This window comes from Choloepus didactylus, chromosome 15 (assembly GCF_015220235.1).
Source record: "Choloepus didactylus isolate mChoDid1 chromosome 15, mChoDid1.pri, whole genome shotgun sequence".
Lineage (NCBI taxonomy): Eukaryota > Metazoa > Chordata > Mammalia > Pilosa > Megalonychidae > Choloepus > Choloepus didactylus.
In genome coordinates this window covers 69,879,983-69,894,851 of record NC_051321.1, presented here as the reverse complement: position 1 = coordinate 69,894,851, position 14,869 = coordinate 69,879,983, and the positions used below count along the sequence as shown (strand labels likewise).

At 36.9% G+C, this 14,869-nt stretch overlaps 1 protein-coding gene and 1 pseudogene across 5 annotated transcripts in view; one reads left to right on the top strand and one right to left on the bottom strand.

The window, feature by feature from the left end:
• The window catches only part of CFAP70 (cilia and flagella associated protein 70), a 106,297-nt gene that overhangs the window by 48,894 nt on the left and 42,534 nt on the right, over positions 1-14,869 (top strand). For 3 of the 5 annotated variants that reach the window (XM_037804778.1, XM_037804779.1, XM_037804776.1), the window contains exons 17-20: positions 4,801-4,926; positions 13,520-13,653; positions 13,761-13,876; positions 14,059-14,262. In XM_037804778.1, coding sequence (XP_037660706.1) covers positions 4,801-4,926; positions 13,520-13,653; positions 13,761-13,876; positions 14,059-14,262 — 580 coding nt within the window. The remainder of the gene's footprint in view (positions 1-4,800; positions 4,927-13,519; positions 13,654-13,760; positions 13,877-14,058; positions 14,263-14,869) is intronic. The other 2 variants (XM_037804780.1, XM_037804777.1) reach the window with 1 other exon arrangement.
• Positions 11,084-12,088, bottom strand: LOC119510725 (annotated as a pseudogene).

The window sequence follows — 14,869 nt, the reverse complement described above, 5'->3', positions numbered from 1 at the left end:
TTTTAACATATTCAGTTGTGGTTTATTTGAAACCAATGACAAAATCAAAATCTCTCCCTTTGTCCCCCTGGTGGTCTATATAACCAGCCGTGCCTCCTCAAAGCCTCTATTCTGTTTGTTTTTTCTTTCACTGTTGTTTTTCTTCTCTACCACCATTGCCTCTTCTTTCACCTTGTTTAGCTTTCCTGGAAGAGGTAAGAGAGGAATGTGCAGTATCCCAGGATTAGGAGAACAATCCTGCCCTGGGTATAGATGGTTCAGGACATTGGACAGCTGTTGAGAGTTGAGCGTGAGGGAATTGCTGTTACCTTATGCCCCCAAGGAGCTCCTGTCTAGTAGACAAGACAGGCACAAAATACAAATAACTGCAGGGCAGTGAGAGAAGTGCTATGATAGAAGTGTGTCTATTGTAGAGTGGAAAAGGGATGCCTAAAGAAAAAAGTGATCAGTTTTCACCTTGGGGTCCTTTCAGGGAGGGATTCACAGAGGAGCTGTGGCTTGAGCTGAGCCTTGAAGGTGGCTATTTTAGAATATTTGAGTCACAGGGAACATCACAAAGGCTTATAAACTTGGAAGAATATGACATATACAGAAACTGCAAATAATTCAGGAGCAGAAGTTGGAATAGTTGAGGGGCAGAGAAGCAGGAGATGAAGCTAAGGATCAGTTCCTGGTGGGAGTGAGGTCTTGTATACCAAACAAAGAAGTTTTGACTTTTTCCTTGTAAGCAGTAGGGAGCAATAAATCAAATTGTTTTAAGTGGGGTGTAGTATGATCAGATTTACCTTTTACAAAAACACTTTGATAGAAGTGTGGAGGATGGACTAGAGGTGGTAAAACTGGTGGTGTACATCCAAATAAACCCACTCCAAGACATATTCTGATCAGACTGTCAAATACTGACGAGAAGGAGCAAGTTCTGAAAGCAGCAAGAGAAAAGCAATTCACCACATACAAAGGAAACAACATAAGATTAAGTAGTGACTACTCAGCAGCAAACATGGAGGCGAGAAGGCAGTGGCATGACATATTTAAAACTCTGAGAGAGAAAAATTTCCAGCCAAGAATACTTTATCCAGCAAAACTCTCCTTCAAATTTGAGGGAGAGCTTAAATTTTTCACAGACAAACAAATGCTGAGAGACTTTGCCAATGAAAGACCTGCCCTACTTCAGATTCTGAGGGGAGCCCTGCTGGAGGAGAGACAGGGAAAGGAGAAAGAGATATAGAGAATTTTAACAGACATATATAGTACCTTACATCCCAAAGCACCAGGACACTCACTTTTCTCTAGTGATCACAGATCTTTCTTGAGAAGAGACCATAAGCTGGGACATAAAACAAGCCTCAAGAAATTTTAAAAAAAAAAACATTGAATATACTCAAAGCACATTCTCCAACCACAATGGAATACAAATAGAAGTCAATAATTTTTGAACTATAATTCCACTAGTCACTTCCTACATGATATAAAATACACAAACTCTTAAGGACAAATCAGTGGTTTTGAACTCAATGTAAAATATGTAATTTTAGACAACTATATAAAGGTGGGGGAATGAAGGAGTATAGGAACATAGTTTATGTGTCCTATTGAAGTGAAGGTGGTATCAAAGAAAAACAAGATTGTTATGGATTTAACAGGTTAATTTTAAGCCCCATAGTAAACATAAATAAATTATCAGAGAATATAACCATAGAGATGAAAAGTAGAGTTTGGGTTAAGAGAAATGGGGGAAGAGGCAATGGGGAGTTAAGAAATGAGTGTAGGGTTGCTGTTTGAGGTGAAGGGAAATTTCTAGTAATGGATGGTGGGAAAGAGCATTACAACATTCTAAACGTGATTAATCCTACTAATGAAAGGCTAGGGAGGGAGTGGAATGGGAAGATTTAGGCTGTATATATGTTTCCACAACTGAAAAAAAAAAAAAGTCAGTCTAACTAGATGACAATTGAATACTAAGGATGAACTTGGATGGGACAGGACGATAGAGGACAGGTGGCTTGAAGGGACACAGTTGAGACATAAGGTAAAGGAAATATAGAATGTAAGCTTTTTATCATTGTTGAATCTATTGTACTTCTTAGCTGCGCTTAATGGGATTGCATGAAAGAATGTTCTTGTTCATGGGAAGTGTATATGTGAATTATAGTGAAGGCTCAAGGATGTGTGCACCTAACTCTCATATGTTCAGACGACAGAGCAATAGATGATGGATGATAGGGAGGGAGGGAGGGAGGGAAAGAAATAGCAATGTGACAGCAAGTTAAAGTTGGTGGATTGAGCTACCGGGGGAGGGGGGTCAGGGTATGATGGAATTCTGTGTATGGGGCTAGTATTGTTTTTGCAACTGCTCAGATAACTTTGAATTTATTTAAAAAAAAAATATATATATATATATATGTATGCAATCTGTAATTACATTATAATTTTTGCTGCTATACAATGTATGTTTAAGAAAATATGTTTTACTCATTTCCTGTATTTTATTATTTGAATTTAAACCTAAAAAAAAAAAAAACAAACTGGTGGTGTTAACTGGTTATTGCATAGTAAGGAGGAAGAAGTGTCAAAGATTCTTAAGTGTAAGGCTCTATGACTCGCAACTGGTAGTACCATTAACCAGGACAAGGAATACAATATCAGTAGATTTGGTGGGAGGGCGATGATGTTGAATTCAATTTTATGGGATTTTGCTCAAGGGAGAGATCTGAGCTAGAGATAAGTTTGGGAGCCATGAGCATATAGATGGCTTAAAACTACGGTCACAGATAAGGCTACCCGAGAAAAACATGAGTAAAGAGAGGAAAGAGCTGGTAGTGGAACCCTAGGAAAAGAGAAAAAGAATCGTGAAGGGAACTAGAGGAATTGTTAAAAGAGGCAAAAGAACTAGAAGACAGTGTTATGACAGAAGCCAAGGGAAAAGAATTTTAAGAAGAAAAAGTATCAAATACTGACAGGAGTTTAAGAAAAGCAAAATCTGAAAAGTTTTCACTGGATTGGGCAATTAGGTTATTGTTAACCCTTACTAGCAATTTCATTGAGCTACCAGGGGTGAATTCAAATTACAGTGAGTTGAGGAGTAAAGGAATAATTAGGAAGCAGGTGAATATAGACTCAACAAGTTGGAAGATGAAGGGAGGAAATGGAAATGTAGTAGCTAGAAATTTGATGGATTTTCTTTTTAAGATGGAAAAGATTTATGCATGTCCACAGTTTTGGGAAAAGGAATCAGCAGAGTGGGAGAAGTTGAAGATAGAGGAGAGAAAAGGGATAACTAATGGCAAGCCCCTGGGTATATGAGTGGGAAAGGATCAAGAAATTAGATGGAAGGATTAGACTTGAAACAGAAAAGTTTGTCTGAGATTGAAAGAAAAGAGATATGATGGATGCAGAAGTAAATAATTTAGGTGTGGGGTTAAAAAGTTGAGAGATTTCTTGCTAATGACTCGTATTTTCTCTGTGAAGTAAGGTCTTTATGGAAAGTGAAGGGGATAAGGGTTAATGAAAAACTTGAAGAAAGAAAGAAAAATCTAAATACTGTATAGAATATGTTGCTAAACAAGGGCAAGTACATGAATTAATTGTATTAGAGAACTTCAGCGAAGATTGAAAGCCAGGAGAGTCTGTGGCAGCTCAAATGAAAGCCAGGAGAGTCTGTGGCAGCTCAAATATCTCTATGTCTATGCAGTTTTTCTCAGGGCCAGTTAGCAGCTCATGTCTAAGAGTGAAGAAATCAGATTGTAAGATTGTGTTTATGTCGGGGTTTTGAAGACAAGTGCACAAGGAGGGCAAAGATACCTGGGGCTTGAATAAGTTGGTGAGAGGTTAGTGTGAGTAGGTAATCATGAGGTCCATGGGGAAATGATAGGGTTTTTGGAAATGAAGGTCTCAATAAAGTCAGAGAACAGGTTTAAGGGATCTACAGGGAAAAATTTTGAAGGCTTGGAGTTTGGGTTCTGTGAATGTGACATTTAAGGTAGCATATTTCTGGTTTGGGCTTGGCAGTGTGTTGCTGAAGGGATTTGGAGTTCAAGGTCATTGGAACTAAAAAGAACAAAGAACAGAGATATTAATCAGTGATCAGAAGTTCTCTTTGACCTATCTCAAATTTTGCTTTACTCTTCACATTCCTTAGCAACTGTATTATTAAAGTCCTGATACTATTTTTACTTCTTATTAAAGGATTTGTGTGTTTGGGGTAGGGGAGGGATCTTCCTTGGCCATAACCTCTGATTCAGGAGGTTACTAATTACACCATACATGCTTTCCCAGCTGGGTGTATGGGATATATTCTTTTTCTGGTTTTCTTCCTATCTTTCTGGCTATTTCAAAAATGTCTCCTTTGTAGGGTCTACATCCCACTCAGAGTGATTTACTCTTGGTGTCCTTTTCTCTTGATGTTTGAAGATCCTAGCCAGTGCTTGCCAATCTTTATTATGTCATGGCACCTAGAAAATATTTGTCCTGTACTCTAGAGAAAATGAAGGAAGCTAGTTTGAGGTCAGAGTTGACTTGCCTAGGGACTCTGATGGCAGCAAGGGTTGAGGAGAACATTTTCTGTCCTAAGCAATTTTTACTCATTTCTGTAAGCTCAGGCTGTTGGTATTCAGACACCTGAAGCTTCTCTTTCACCCTTGATATTTCTCTCTTGGTTTACTCTCACTCTTACTAAATTGGCAAAACTATAAGAAACCTCAGTATCATTTTAGACCTCATCGCTATTGTCTCTCATCCAGTCTATTCTCATAAAGCCTCCCTACCTGTAATTGCTTCATTTTGTCTGCCTAACATGATAAGACCATGCCAGATGATGTCCAAGGTGCTGTTTCAAGGATTTATACGAGCAGTGAACAGCTTCGACTCTTTGCATTTGAAGCAGAAGTCAATGAAAAGTTTGACATGGCAGCAGTGTATTATGAAGAGGTAATTAAATATCTTCTTCAGTGTATTATGAAGAGGTAATTAAACAAATATCAGTGCTACTATTATTTAAATGCAGCAAAAGTATAATAAATAAATTTGTGCAACAAGTAGCATTTGATTATTGAGAATCAAACCTGATTGGCAGAAAGGTAGACAAATAGATCAGACATATAATAAAGCAAATAGAGTCCTGAAATAGATCCACACAAATATGGCTATTTGATTTTAGAGAAAGGTAAAAGAAACCCGATAAAGAAAGGATAGTCTTTTCAACAAATGGTTTTGTCATCCATATGCAGAAAAATGAACCTCTACCTAAACCTCAAATCTTATATAAAGATTAACTCAAAATGGATCATAGATCTAAATGTAAAACATAAAGCTATAAAACTCTTAGAAGAAAACATCGGAGAAAATCTTTGTGATCTAGGGTTAGGCAAAGAGTTCTTGGATATGATACCAAAAGCATAGTCTGTAAAAGAAAAATTTGGTAAATGGGACTTCATCAAGGTTAAAAACTTTGCTCTATGAAAGGCGCTAGTAAGATAAAGAAAAGTAAAGCCACAGATTAGGAAAAAATATTTGCAAAACACATACCCAACAAAGGATTTGTAGTCACAATACAAAAACTTTCGAATTCAAGAATAAGAAAATAAACAATCCAATTAAAAGAGGCAAAGGACTTGATAAGACACTTTACTAAAGAGGATGTAAGGATGGCAAATGAACACATGAAGAAAAGTTCAACATCATTAGCCATAGGGAAATGCAAATTAAAACCACAATGAAATACCACCACACATTTATTAGAATGACTAAAATGAAAAAATGCTGACATTGCCAAGTGTTGGAGAGGATTCAGAGCAACTGGCACCCTCATACATTGCTGGTAGAATTGCAAAATGATACAGCCACTCTGGAAAATGGTTTGACAGTTTCTTATATGTTTACTGTATGATCCAGCAATCCCACTCCTGAAATTTTGCCCTAAGAAAACGAAATCTTATGTTCACACGGAAACCTTACATGAATATTTATAGCAATTATATTCATATTCGCCCCAAACTGGAAGCAACTTAAATGTCCTTCCATGGGTAAATGGATAAACAAACCATGGTACATTCTTTTTTTTTGAACATATGTTAATAATTTATTGATGTATAATGAGTACACAGGGGTTCATCATACTGTTTCCTCTGATTTTGTGTATGTTTGAAAATTTCCAAACATTAAAGTTTTGTTTATGCTGAACTCTTATCTCCTGTGTAGCCCTGCTTATCTCCATGGATCCATTCCTGGTTACTTGCACTAACTCCCAGCAGCACCCCATGTCCAGATGGGAGGCTTTCTCCTCCCCAACATGTAATCTGGCACCAGTCCTCTCCCCATGTCTGGGTGGGAGGCTTTCTCCTCCTTGAACCCTCCCTGGCACATGGTACATTCTTATAATGGAACACTACTTAGCAGTAAAAAAGAACGAACTGTTAACCAACAACTTGGATGACTCGCAGAGCCATTATGCTGAGTGAAAGAAGCCCGTATTAAAAGGTTACATACTGTGTTATTTCATTTATATGACCTTGAAAAGACAAAACTAAAATGTAGAGAGCAGATCAGTTGTTAGTAGTTAGGGGTGGGGGGAAGGATGAAAATAAACAGTGTGAGGGATAGATGGAACTGTTCTATATTTTGATTGTGGTAGTGGTATAATAAATCTATAGATGTGTTAAAATTCAAAGAACTGTATGCCAAAGGAAAAAAATGTTAATTTTATTGTAAATAATTTGAAAAATAATATGAAATAAAACCTGTGTTTAACAAATTCAGCAAGCATCTCCTGTACCATAACACCCAATGTGTTATAAATCACAATCGGATTCTCTAATTCTATTAGTACTGCCTACCACATGCATCGTGGGCTACATAAACTTGTATGAGTAACAGTTTGAGAGCTTTGTCACCATTTATAATTTTTAACAGGATTTATTGAGAAATAATTCATGTACCATAACATTCACTCATTTAAAATGTACAGTGGTATTTAGTATATTTACAGAGTTGTGCAACCATAGCCACAATCTAATTTTAGAGCATTTTCATAACTTCAAAAAATAACCCTGTACCCATTAGCAGTCAAACTCCATCCCTCACAATGCCTCTGGCCCCAACCCGAGCTCTAGGTAACCACTAATCTACTTTCTGTCTTTATAGATTTGCCTGTTCTGGACATTGTCTATAAATGGAGTCATATAATATATGGTCCTTTGTGACAGGCCTCTTTGACTTTGTATAATATTTTTGAGGTTCATCCATATTGCTGCATATATAGTACTTCATTACTTTTTTTGACTTGAAATCTGCAATTTATTTGATTTAATTATAAGGTCTCTTCTGTTTGAAAACAATAACCTGGATACATACTTTTAAGTAAGGGTTAGATAATGCCATCTTAGACAGGATCTGTTGAAACCATATTATGAAAACTAGATTAACAATTTGGTACATTAAATGAAAATGTCATTTGCATAAACATGACATGTTTTACATAGCATTGTAAAAGCTACAGCTACTACAGTGAAGTGTGGTTAATGGAAGTCATGCGTTCCTAAATAGAATATATACAAAGATTTACCACAGTGCCCTCTTTTTTCTCTAGTTAGATTGGGACTGTATTTTCCAGAGAAGCAAGAATAATATTTGGGGCATTTCTTAAAACTATAAGAGTTGCTAACATAATCCAGTTGTTCCTGTTTGCTAGAGCTGCTGTTACGCAAAATACCAGAGATGGATTGGCTTTTATAAAGGGGATTTATTATGTTACAAGTTTACAGTTCTAAGGCCATAAAAGTGTCCAGACTAAGGCATCAACAAGAGGATACCTTCTCTGAAGAAAGGCCGATGGTTTCTGTAACACCTTGTCAGTTGGGAAGGCATGTGGCTGGAGTCTGCTGATCCTTTGCTTCTGGGTTCTGATTTCAAAATGGCTTTCTCCAAAATGTCTCTGGGCTTTCTGTGTCTCCTAGCTCCTCTCTCTCAGCCTCTGTGCATCCTTGCTTGTTCTCCCAGGCCATTTCTCTCTAAGCATCTGGGGGTCCTCTCTCAGCTTCTCTGGGGCAAACTCTGGGCTTCATGTCTTAGCATCTCCAAATGTCCTTCTGTCTGCATATCTCAGTGTCTCCATGCGTCTGGGTCTGTGTCAGCTCTTAGCTTCTCCTGGGGGCGAACTCTGGATTACATATCTTAACTTCTCTCCAAAATGTCTCTCAGCTTCTCTGAGCTCCTTCTCTTCGTGATCTCTCTTAAAGAATTCCAGTGATCTAATTAAGACTCACCAGAGTGGGTGGGGTTATACCTCTATGGAAATGTTGGGTGGATCACATCTCCATGGAAACAACCTAATCAAAAGGTTGTTTCCTAATCAAAAGACTAATAAGTCTGCCCCCACAAGATTGCATTAAAGAACATGGCTTTTGTGGGGGACATAATAGATTCAAACCAGCACACCAATCCAATACACAGACCCCTCTCTTGAAATAACTTGCAATGCAATGATTCCAAAGTAATGAAGGTATTTCCTTGAAGATCAAAAACTACCTGGATGGAATGGAAATCAGGTAGTTGCAGGTTTCATATAGATTGAATTTTTTTATCAGTGGTACATTAGCAAAGAAACAAACTAGGAGGGTAAAATGGAAAAAAATACACCAATTCCCATTATTTCATGTAAAAAATAATAGCTGTCTTAATTACAAATATTAGCACATCAAGACATTATTTAAAGTATTTTTTCTTATAATGTCTTTGTCTGATTTTGGTATCAGGGTGATACTGGCCAAATCAAATGAGTTGGGAAGTGTTTCCTCCTCTTATTTTCTGGAAGAGGTTATATAGAATTGATATTATTTCTATCTTATGTGTTTGGTAAAATTCACCAGTGAAACCACGTGGGTCTGTAGGTTTCTTTTCTGGAAGTTTTTTTTTTTTTTTTTCATCCCTTTAATCTCTAAACTGATTTTTTTTTAATTCAGTTTTGCTGAGATATATTCACATATCATACAGTCATCCATGGTGTACAATCAGCTGTTCACAGTACCATCTTATAAATGTGCATTCATCACCCCAGTCTATTTTTTGAATATTTTCCTTATTCTAGAAAAAGCAAAAATAAGAATAAAAAATAAAAGTAAAAAAAGAACACCCAAATCTCCCCCCCCCCCCATTTTTCATTTAGTTTTTGTCCCCATTTTTCTACTCATCCGTCCATGCACTGGATAAAGGGGGTACGGTCCACAAGTCTTTCACAATCACACTGTCACTCCTTGTAAGGTACATTGTTATACAGTCGTCTTCAAGAGTCAAGGCTACTGGGTTGCAGTTTGATAGTTCCACGTATTTACTTCTAGCTATTTCTGGGAGGTTTTTAACTACAAATTCAATTTCCTTCAACAAATATAAGTCTATTTTTGTTATTTCTTCAGTGAGCTTTGGTGGTTTGTACCCTAAAATGAATTTGTCTGTTACATCTTAATTGTTAAATATATGACCTGCAGTTGGAATTTTCTAAATTATCCTTTTGATATCTACAGGATATGTAGTGAAAATCCCCCCTTTCATTGCTGTTATTATTAATTTGTATTTTCTCTATTATTTCTTAGTCCTCTTAGACAAGAGGCTTATCAATTTTATTGATCTTATAGTGTTTTTAATGCACTCAAGATAGTTGTGCTAGAAACTAACTTCTTATTCAGCATTGAATAAGAGTGACTAATCTTTAATTAAGGATTTTTTCTGATATTTATTTTTTCATCACAGTCTTCACTTTTTTCTGATTAGTTATTATTTTATTCTTTATAACATTTGAACACCAGAGTTGACTTCATGAAAAATTAAGTTGGTTTAGATGGAATATAAGAGATGTAATTTCTAAAGTTTAAGTTCTGATCTTCCCTGGCCAGAACAATATAGATTTTCAATGTAGCCTGAGCCCAGATGCTTAAGTACTTTCTGGTCTAATTGAGGAGAACCACTAACCCAGTGTTTCCCTAAATTAGAGTCCTTGGATCTACATCAGGATAATTTACATTAAAATATTTTAAGTCTCCTGTTATGTATAAGTTGCATCTAATTAAGGTTAAGTGTAAGTGGCATGCTTCTGCTTAGAAGGAGAAAATTACATGAACAAGCAATGTTAGTGATAGATGCTTTTTAAAATCCATTAATCCATTAATTATTGAGTTTTTTTTTTTAGTGTTTATGTAACATAATTAAGTGCCACTTATAAAATCCTTAACTTAGGGCCAAGTCATTTGGTTTATTTAATTATAGGTAAACACTGACCTATATTTTAAGAATTTCCATGGAAGATTGCCATTGGTGAAATTATGCCAATTAAATTGAATAGCTATAAGACTGAGTAGTACCATTAAGGATTTCTAAATGTATTTTATTATGTACTTAGTACAATTGGCCATAATGTTATCAATACCAAACTGCAGGCAAGATTACTTGAGAACTATACAGAAAACCTGAGCATCCTACCTTCACTCTCTCTACATTCACCTCATCTGTTTTTCTTTTCAAAACAACATCCCCTGCACCAAATGCTGCTTTCCACCAGCTCTTAAGATACCCTGTCACGTATCATATATATCCATTACTGATACCACTATCAAAGCTAAACCTAAATAAAAATTTTCTTCTCTTTTGACATGCTACTCAGTGGCAAGTATGTTTTTTTCTAGTCCGGCATGGGAAATAATTCCTTTTGCTCATCTCCCCTCTAAAAATGTTTGCTTAGGAAAATTTGGAGCTTGAGAACTCACCAATAAATAGCCCTACTGTTCAACTAATATACTCTGTTGTTAAGTCTAATATACAAATATGATAAGAGTTTGAAAATGGAATATTGTCCAGTGCTGTATTGGCACTTATAGTTAACAAGCCTACTGATCATTCATTTCCAAAGGAGTCATGTTATGTTCAAGGCTGTTTGTGATAAACCTATTATCTAAACACATTTATTTTTAGGAATATACACGAGAGTTTTTCCTTCACTATTTTCGAAAATCGGCTGTGGTGCTTTTTTTTAGCCACTATCTATGGTGAATACTTCAGAACCAGAAATCATTTACATTCTGAGCTAGGGTCCCTGGTCAATTCAGGAATGTTCTTCAGTGCTGCTGCTGAATGATCTGCTCCAGACATGATTTTTCAGTTGCTCTATAAGTTCAGGGTTTTGTTCGTGTATCTGCTGAGCAAATTGCTGACCTGCTTGAATGAGGCTGGACAGATCCTTGAGGCCTCCAACTCCAGCGATAGGACCCTCAATGGCATTTGTCATCATTCCTGACATTAGCTGTTGAACTTGAGGATCCTGTGTTAAACTTGCAGCCATACCAATGAAGGCTGGATTATTTATCAAGCTAGCCATGTCAAAGCTCAATCTTTTTCCTGTAGGATTGGATACCTCTTTTAGCTTCTGTTCTGCTATTTTGAGATTTGACTTACAGGAATCATTTTCAGGGTCAAGCTCCAGTGCCTTTTGATAACATAACTGCTTCTTCAAATTTATTCATTGCAGTGAGGGCCAGCCCCATTCTCCCATAGGCCTTGCTGTATTATGAATCAGTTGCCATTGCTTTTTCACAATCCTTTATTGCATCTGAGTAGTTACCTAATTTACTCTGAGCATCAAGCCCTGTTGCAATAATAAACCTCATTATTTGGATCCAGCTCTGTTACCTGTATGTAACAGTTTACTACAGCATCATAATTTTCTTCTTGTGTGTGATTATTGCCTTCATCTTTTAATTGGTCAGCTTTTCCTGAATTTTCAGCCACTGAGTTTGAGAGGGGCACAATACCATTCTTATGGAGGGAATTTGTGAATGTTTCTGTCAGACTGTGCAACTGCTAGATGTGAATCTTCTGGGGTGATCTTAAAAACCATCCCCAAACACTGAATTGCAACTTCTAAGCTTTCTTGTTCATCTGAAGTATAAGCATCCATTTGACTTTGTTCCCCCCAAAAATGAATAACTGTATAAACTAGGTACATGATAGATGACACTGTAGAAGTTTAAACACTTTTCCCAAGCAAGAGGGTGCAGGATGACCGCAGCTGGCCTGCAAGTTTGTAGGCCTGGTCGGCCTGACCCCTCATCCTCGGAGCTGGAGCCTGGCTCGTGAGTCGCAGCTCAGGCAGCAGTCGCCCAAACTTCCCCAGCTCCCAGGCTGCCAACGCCCCCTCAGCCCACCTAACAGTGCACTGTGTTCCCGGCGACTTCACTATTTATGGCCAAATAATATTCCATGTAATATTTTCTTCATTCATCTCTTAATGGACATTTGGCTTGTTTCTACTTTTTGGATATTACAAATAATTCTGCTAAAAAATGTGCCTATGTGGTGTATAAACTTTGCATGGACGTAAAGTTTTCATTTCTCTTGGATAGATACCTAGTTGTGAAATTTCTGGGTCTTATGGTAATTCTATGCTTAACTTCTTGAGGAACTTCCGAACTGTTTTCCAGAGTGTCTGCTCCATTTTATATTCCCATCCAGCAATGTTTGTGTTCTAGTTTCTCTATATCATTGTCAACACTTGGTATCATGCCTTTTTTTTTCTTTGAGAAGTTGTGGGTTTACAGAACAATCATGCATAAGATACAGGATTCCCAATAAACACCTTGTATTGGTTTGTATATTGGTTACAGTTTATGAAAGCACATTTTTATAATAGTTTAACTTAGGGTTCATTGTGTTGTACAACTCCATGGATTTTTTTTTTCAATTTTTATTCTGATACCATATATACAACCTGAAATTTCCCCTTCCCTTTTAACCACATTCAAATATATAATTCAATGCTGTTAATTACATTCACAATATAATGGTGCTACCATCTCTACCATCCATTACCAAAACTTTCCCAATGTCCCAAATAGAAAGGTATTGGGTCTTTTTATTATAGCATCTCCTAATGACTAATGATGCTAAGCATCTTTTCATATTTATAATAATTTTCAAGAGTAAAATTTGCTGCAAATTTTAAATTAATTGATGGAGGAACAGTTAGACTACAACCAATTCACATCAATCTCTATAAATAAATTGTTATTCTTTTTGTATTTAAAAAAAATTATTTCCAGGTTTTACTAATGTGGGCAAAATTTGGGAAAAATTATTTCACAACAATAATGAGGCACTTTTTAAAACACAGATTTGTGGGTAACCTTATATTTGTCATCTCAAGATTATGGCAGAATTTCTTATACATAAATGATATGCCATAAAATGAATCTCTAGACTTCCAAAGTATTGGATGAGCTTAGGGTCATTAGAACACTGACATAGGAAGAAATGGTTTGAGGATTCAGTGTTTGAATTATTTCAACAAATATTTGTTGACCACCTACTATAAGCCAGAATACTGACTGCATTTGAGATTCAGTGGTGAGAAAAGGAAGTTATGATCACTGCTTTCACAGAGCTTACATGATTTTTGGAGTGCTTGCTACATGATGTTATGTGCCTAAGAAATATAACATAATGTCATGATAACGTTGGCCCTCCTGATGCTTTCTGTGCCTAGAGGTTGGTCCGTGAGCCCCAGAACCTGGACCACTGGCTGGACTATGGTGCCTTCTGTCTCCTAACTGAGGACAACATCAAAGCACAGGAGTGTTTTCGGAAAGCCCTTTCCCTCAACCAGAATCATATCAACAGGTATGGCTAGAGGGAGATAAGAAATGAGTAGAGTAGATGCTTCTGCATGAAAATCTCTTTCCCACAGGAGTGGGACCATGTTGCTAACCTTGGTGGTCTCTTCTCAGCCTGCTTCTGTGTGGTGTCATGGCTGTTCTGATGGAGAACTACGAGCAGGCAGAAATTTTCTTTGAGAATGCCACTTGCTTAGAACCAACCAATATTGTGGCCTGGACTTTACTTGGTATGTTATTTTCCTCTAATCTGAATGTGTTTTCTTCCTTCATAAGATTCTTTCTCTTTCCACTCTTTAATCACTCATCATTTTCTTAAACTTTGGTAAACATGGGAAAATCAGTGAAAAGTTGCAATTCTTCAGTAGGCGATGGTGGGAAATGTCATATTTATTTCAGCATCTTTCTTCAGGTTTGTACTATGAAATTCAAAACAATGATATTCGAATGGAAATGGCATTTCATGAAGCTTCCAAACAGCTTCAGGCACGACTAATGAAGCAGAAGAGCGCTGCTACTGTGAATTACTTTGAAGAAGGAGTGAAAATGGAACCCAGTTTAAGCCCTCGGGGGAATACGAATGGTTCTGCAACAGCAGGCAAAGAAGCCCCAGCAGGTAGGGCTAGGTGGTGGAGATGAACGATTATTGGGAAAATTGCTGGCCTTGTTAATAGAACCTGGCATATAGGAGACAGTAAGTATTTGTTAAATGAGTAAGTAGAGTTTCAAATTAGTTCAGGAGTGCCAGGAAAAATGCCTATTTCTAAATATTTCCTCATTCACGTGGCCAAGGGTCTGAAGCTTCTGCTGTGAAATTAAGTCTTTAGAATCTTCTGTCTCCATAAGTCCTTACTGAAATGCATTTACCCCTAAAAGGGGTATAATTCTAGCAGAGTAAATTTCTTTCTCCCCTCACTCTCCTTACCATGATGTAAGGTCCCTCTCTTGTAATTCTTAAATATATTTATTTATGTATGTATGTACTTTGGTAGGTGGAGTAGGCTTCTTGGGTGGGACTTCTGGTTTCTGTTCTTGGGTTGATTTTTCGTCAGGCTTTTTTCATATGCTTTAAAATTTTCTGTTGTTTTTGGCCTCTTGGCATTTGCTTAACTTGATAGGGTTCTTTTAGGATATGTAGACTAATTCAAAGGCTTATTTCTAATTTGTTAGATCTACAGCTTGGTGACGTACACTTTCTCTAACTAACCAGTGGGTGGCGTCCG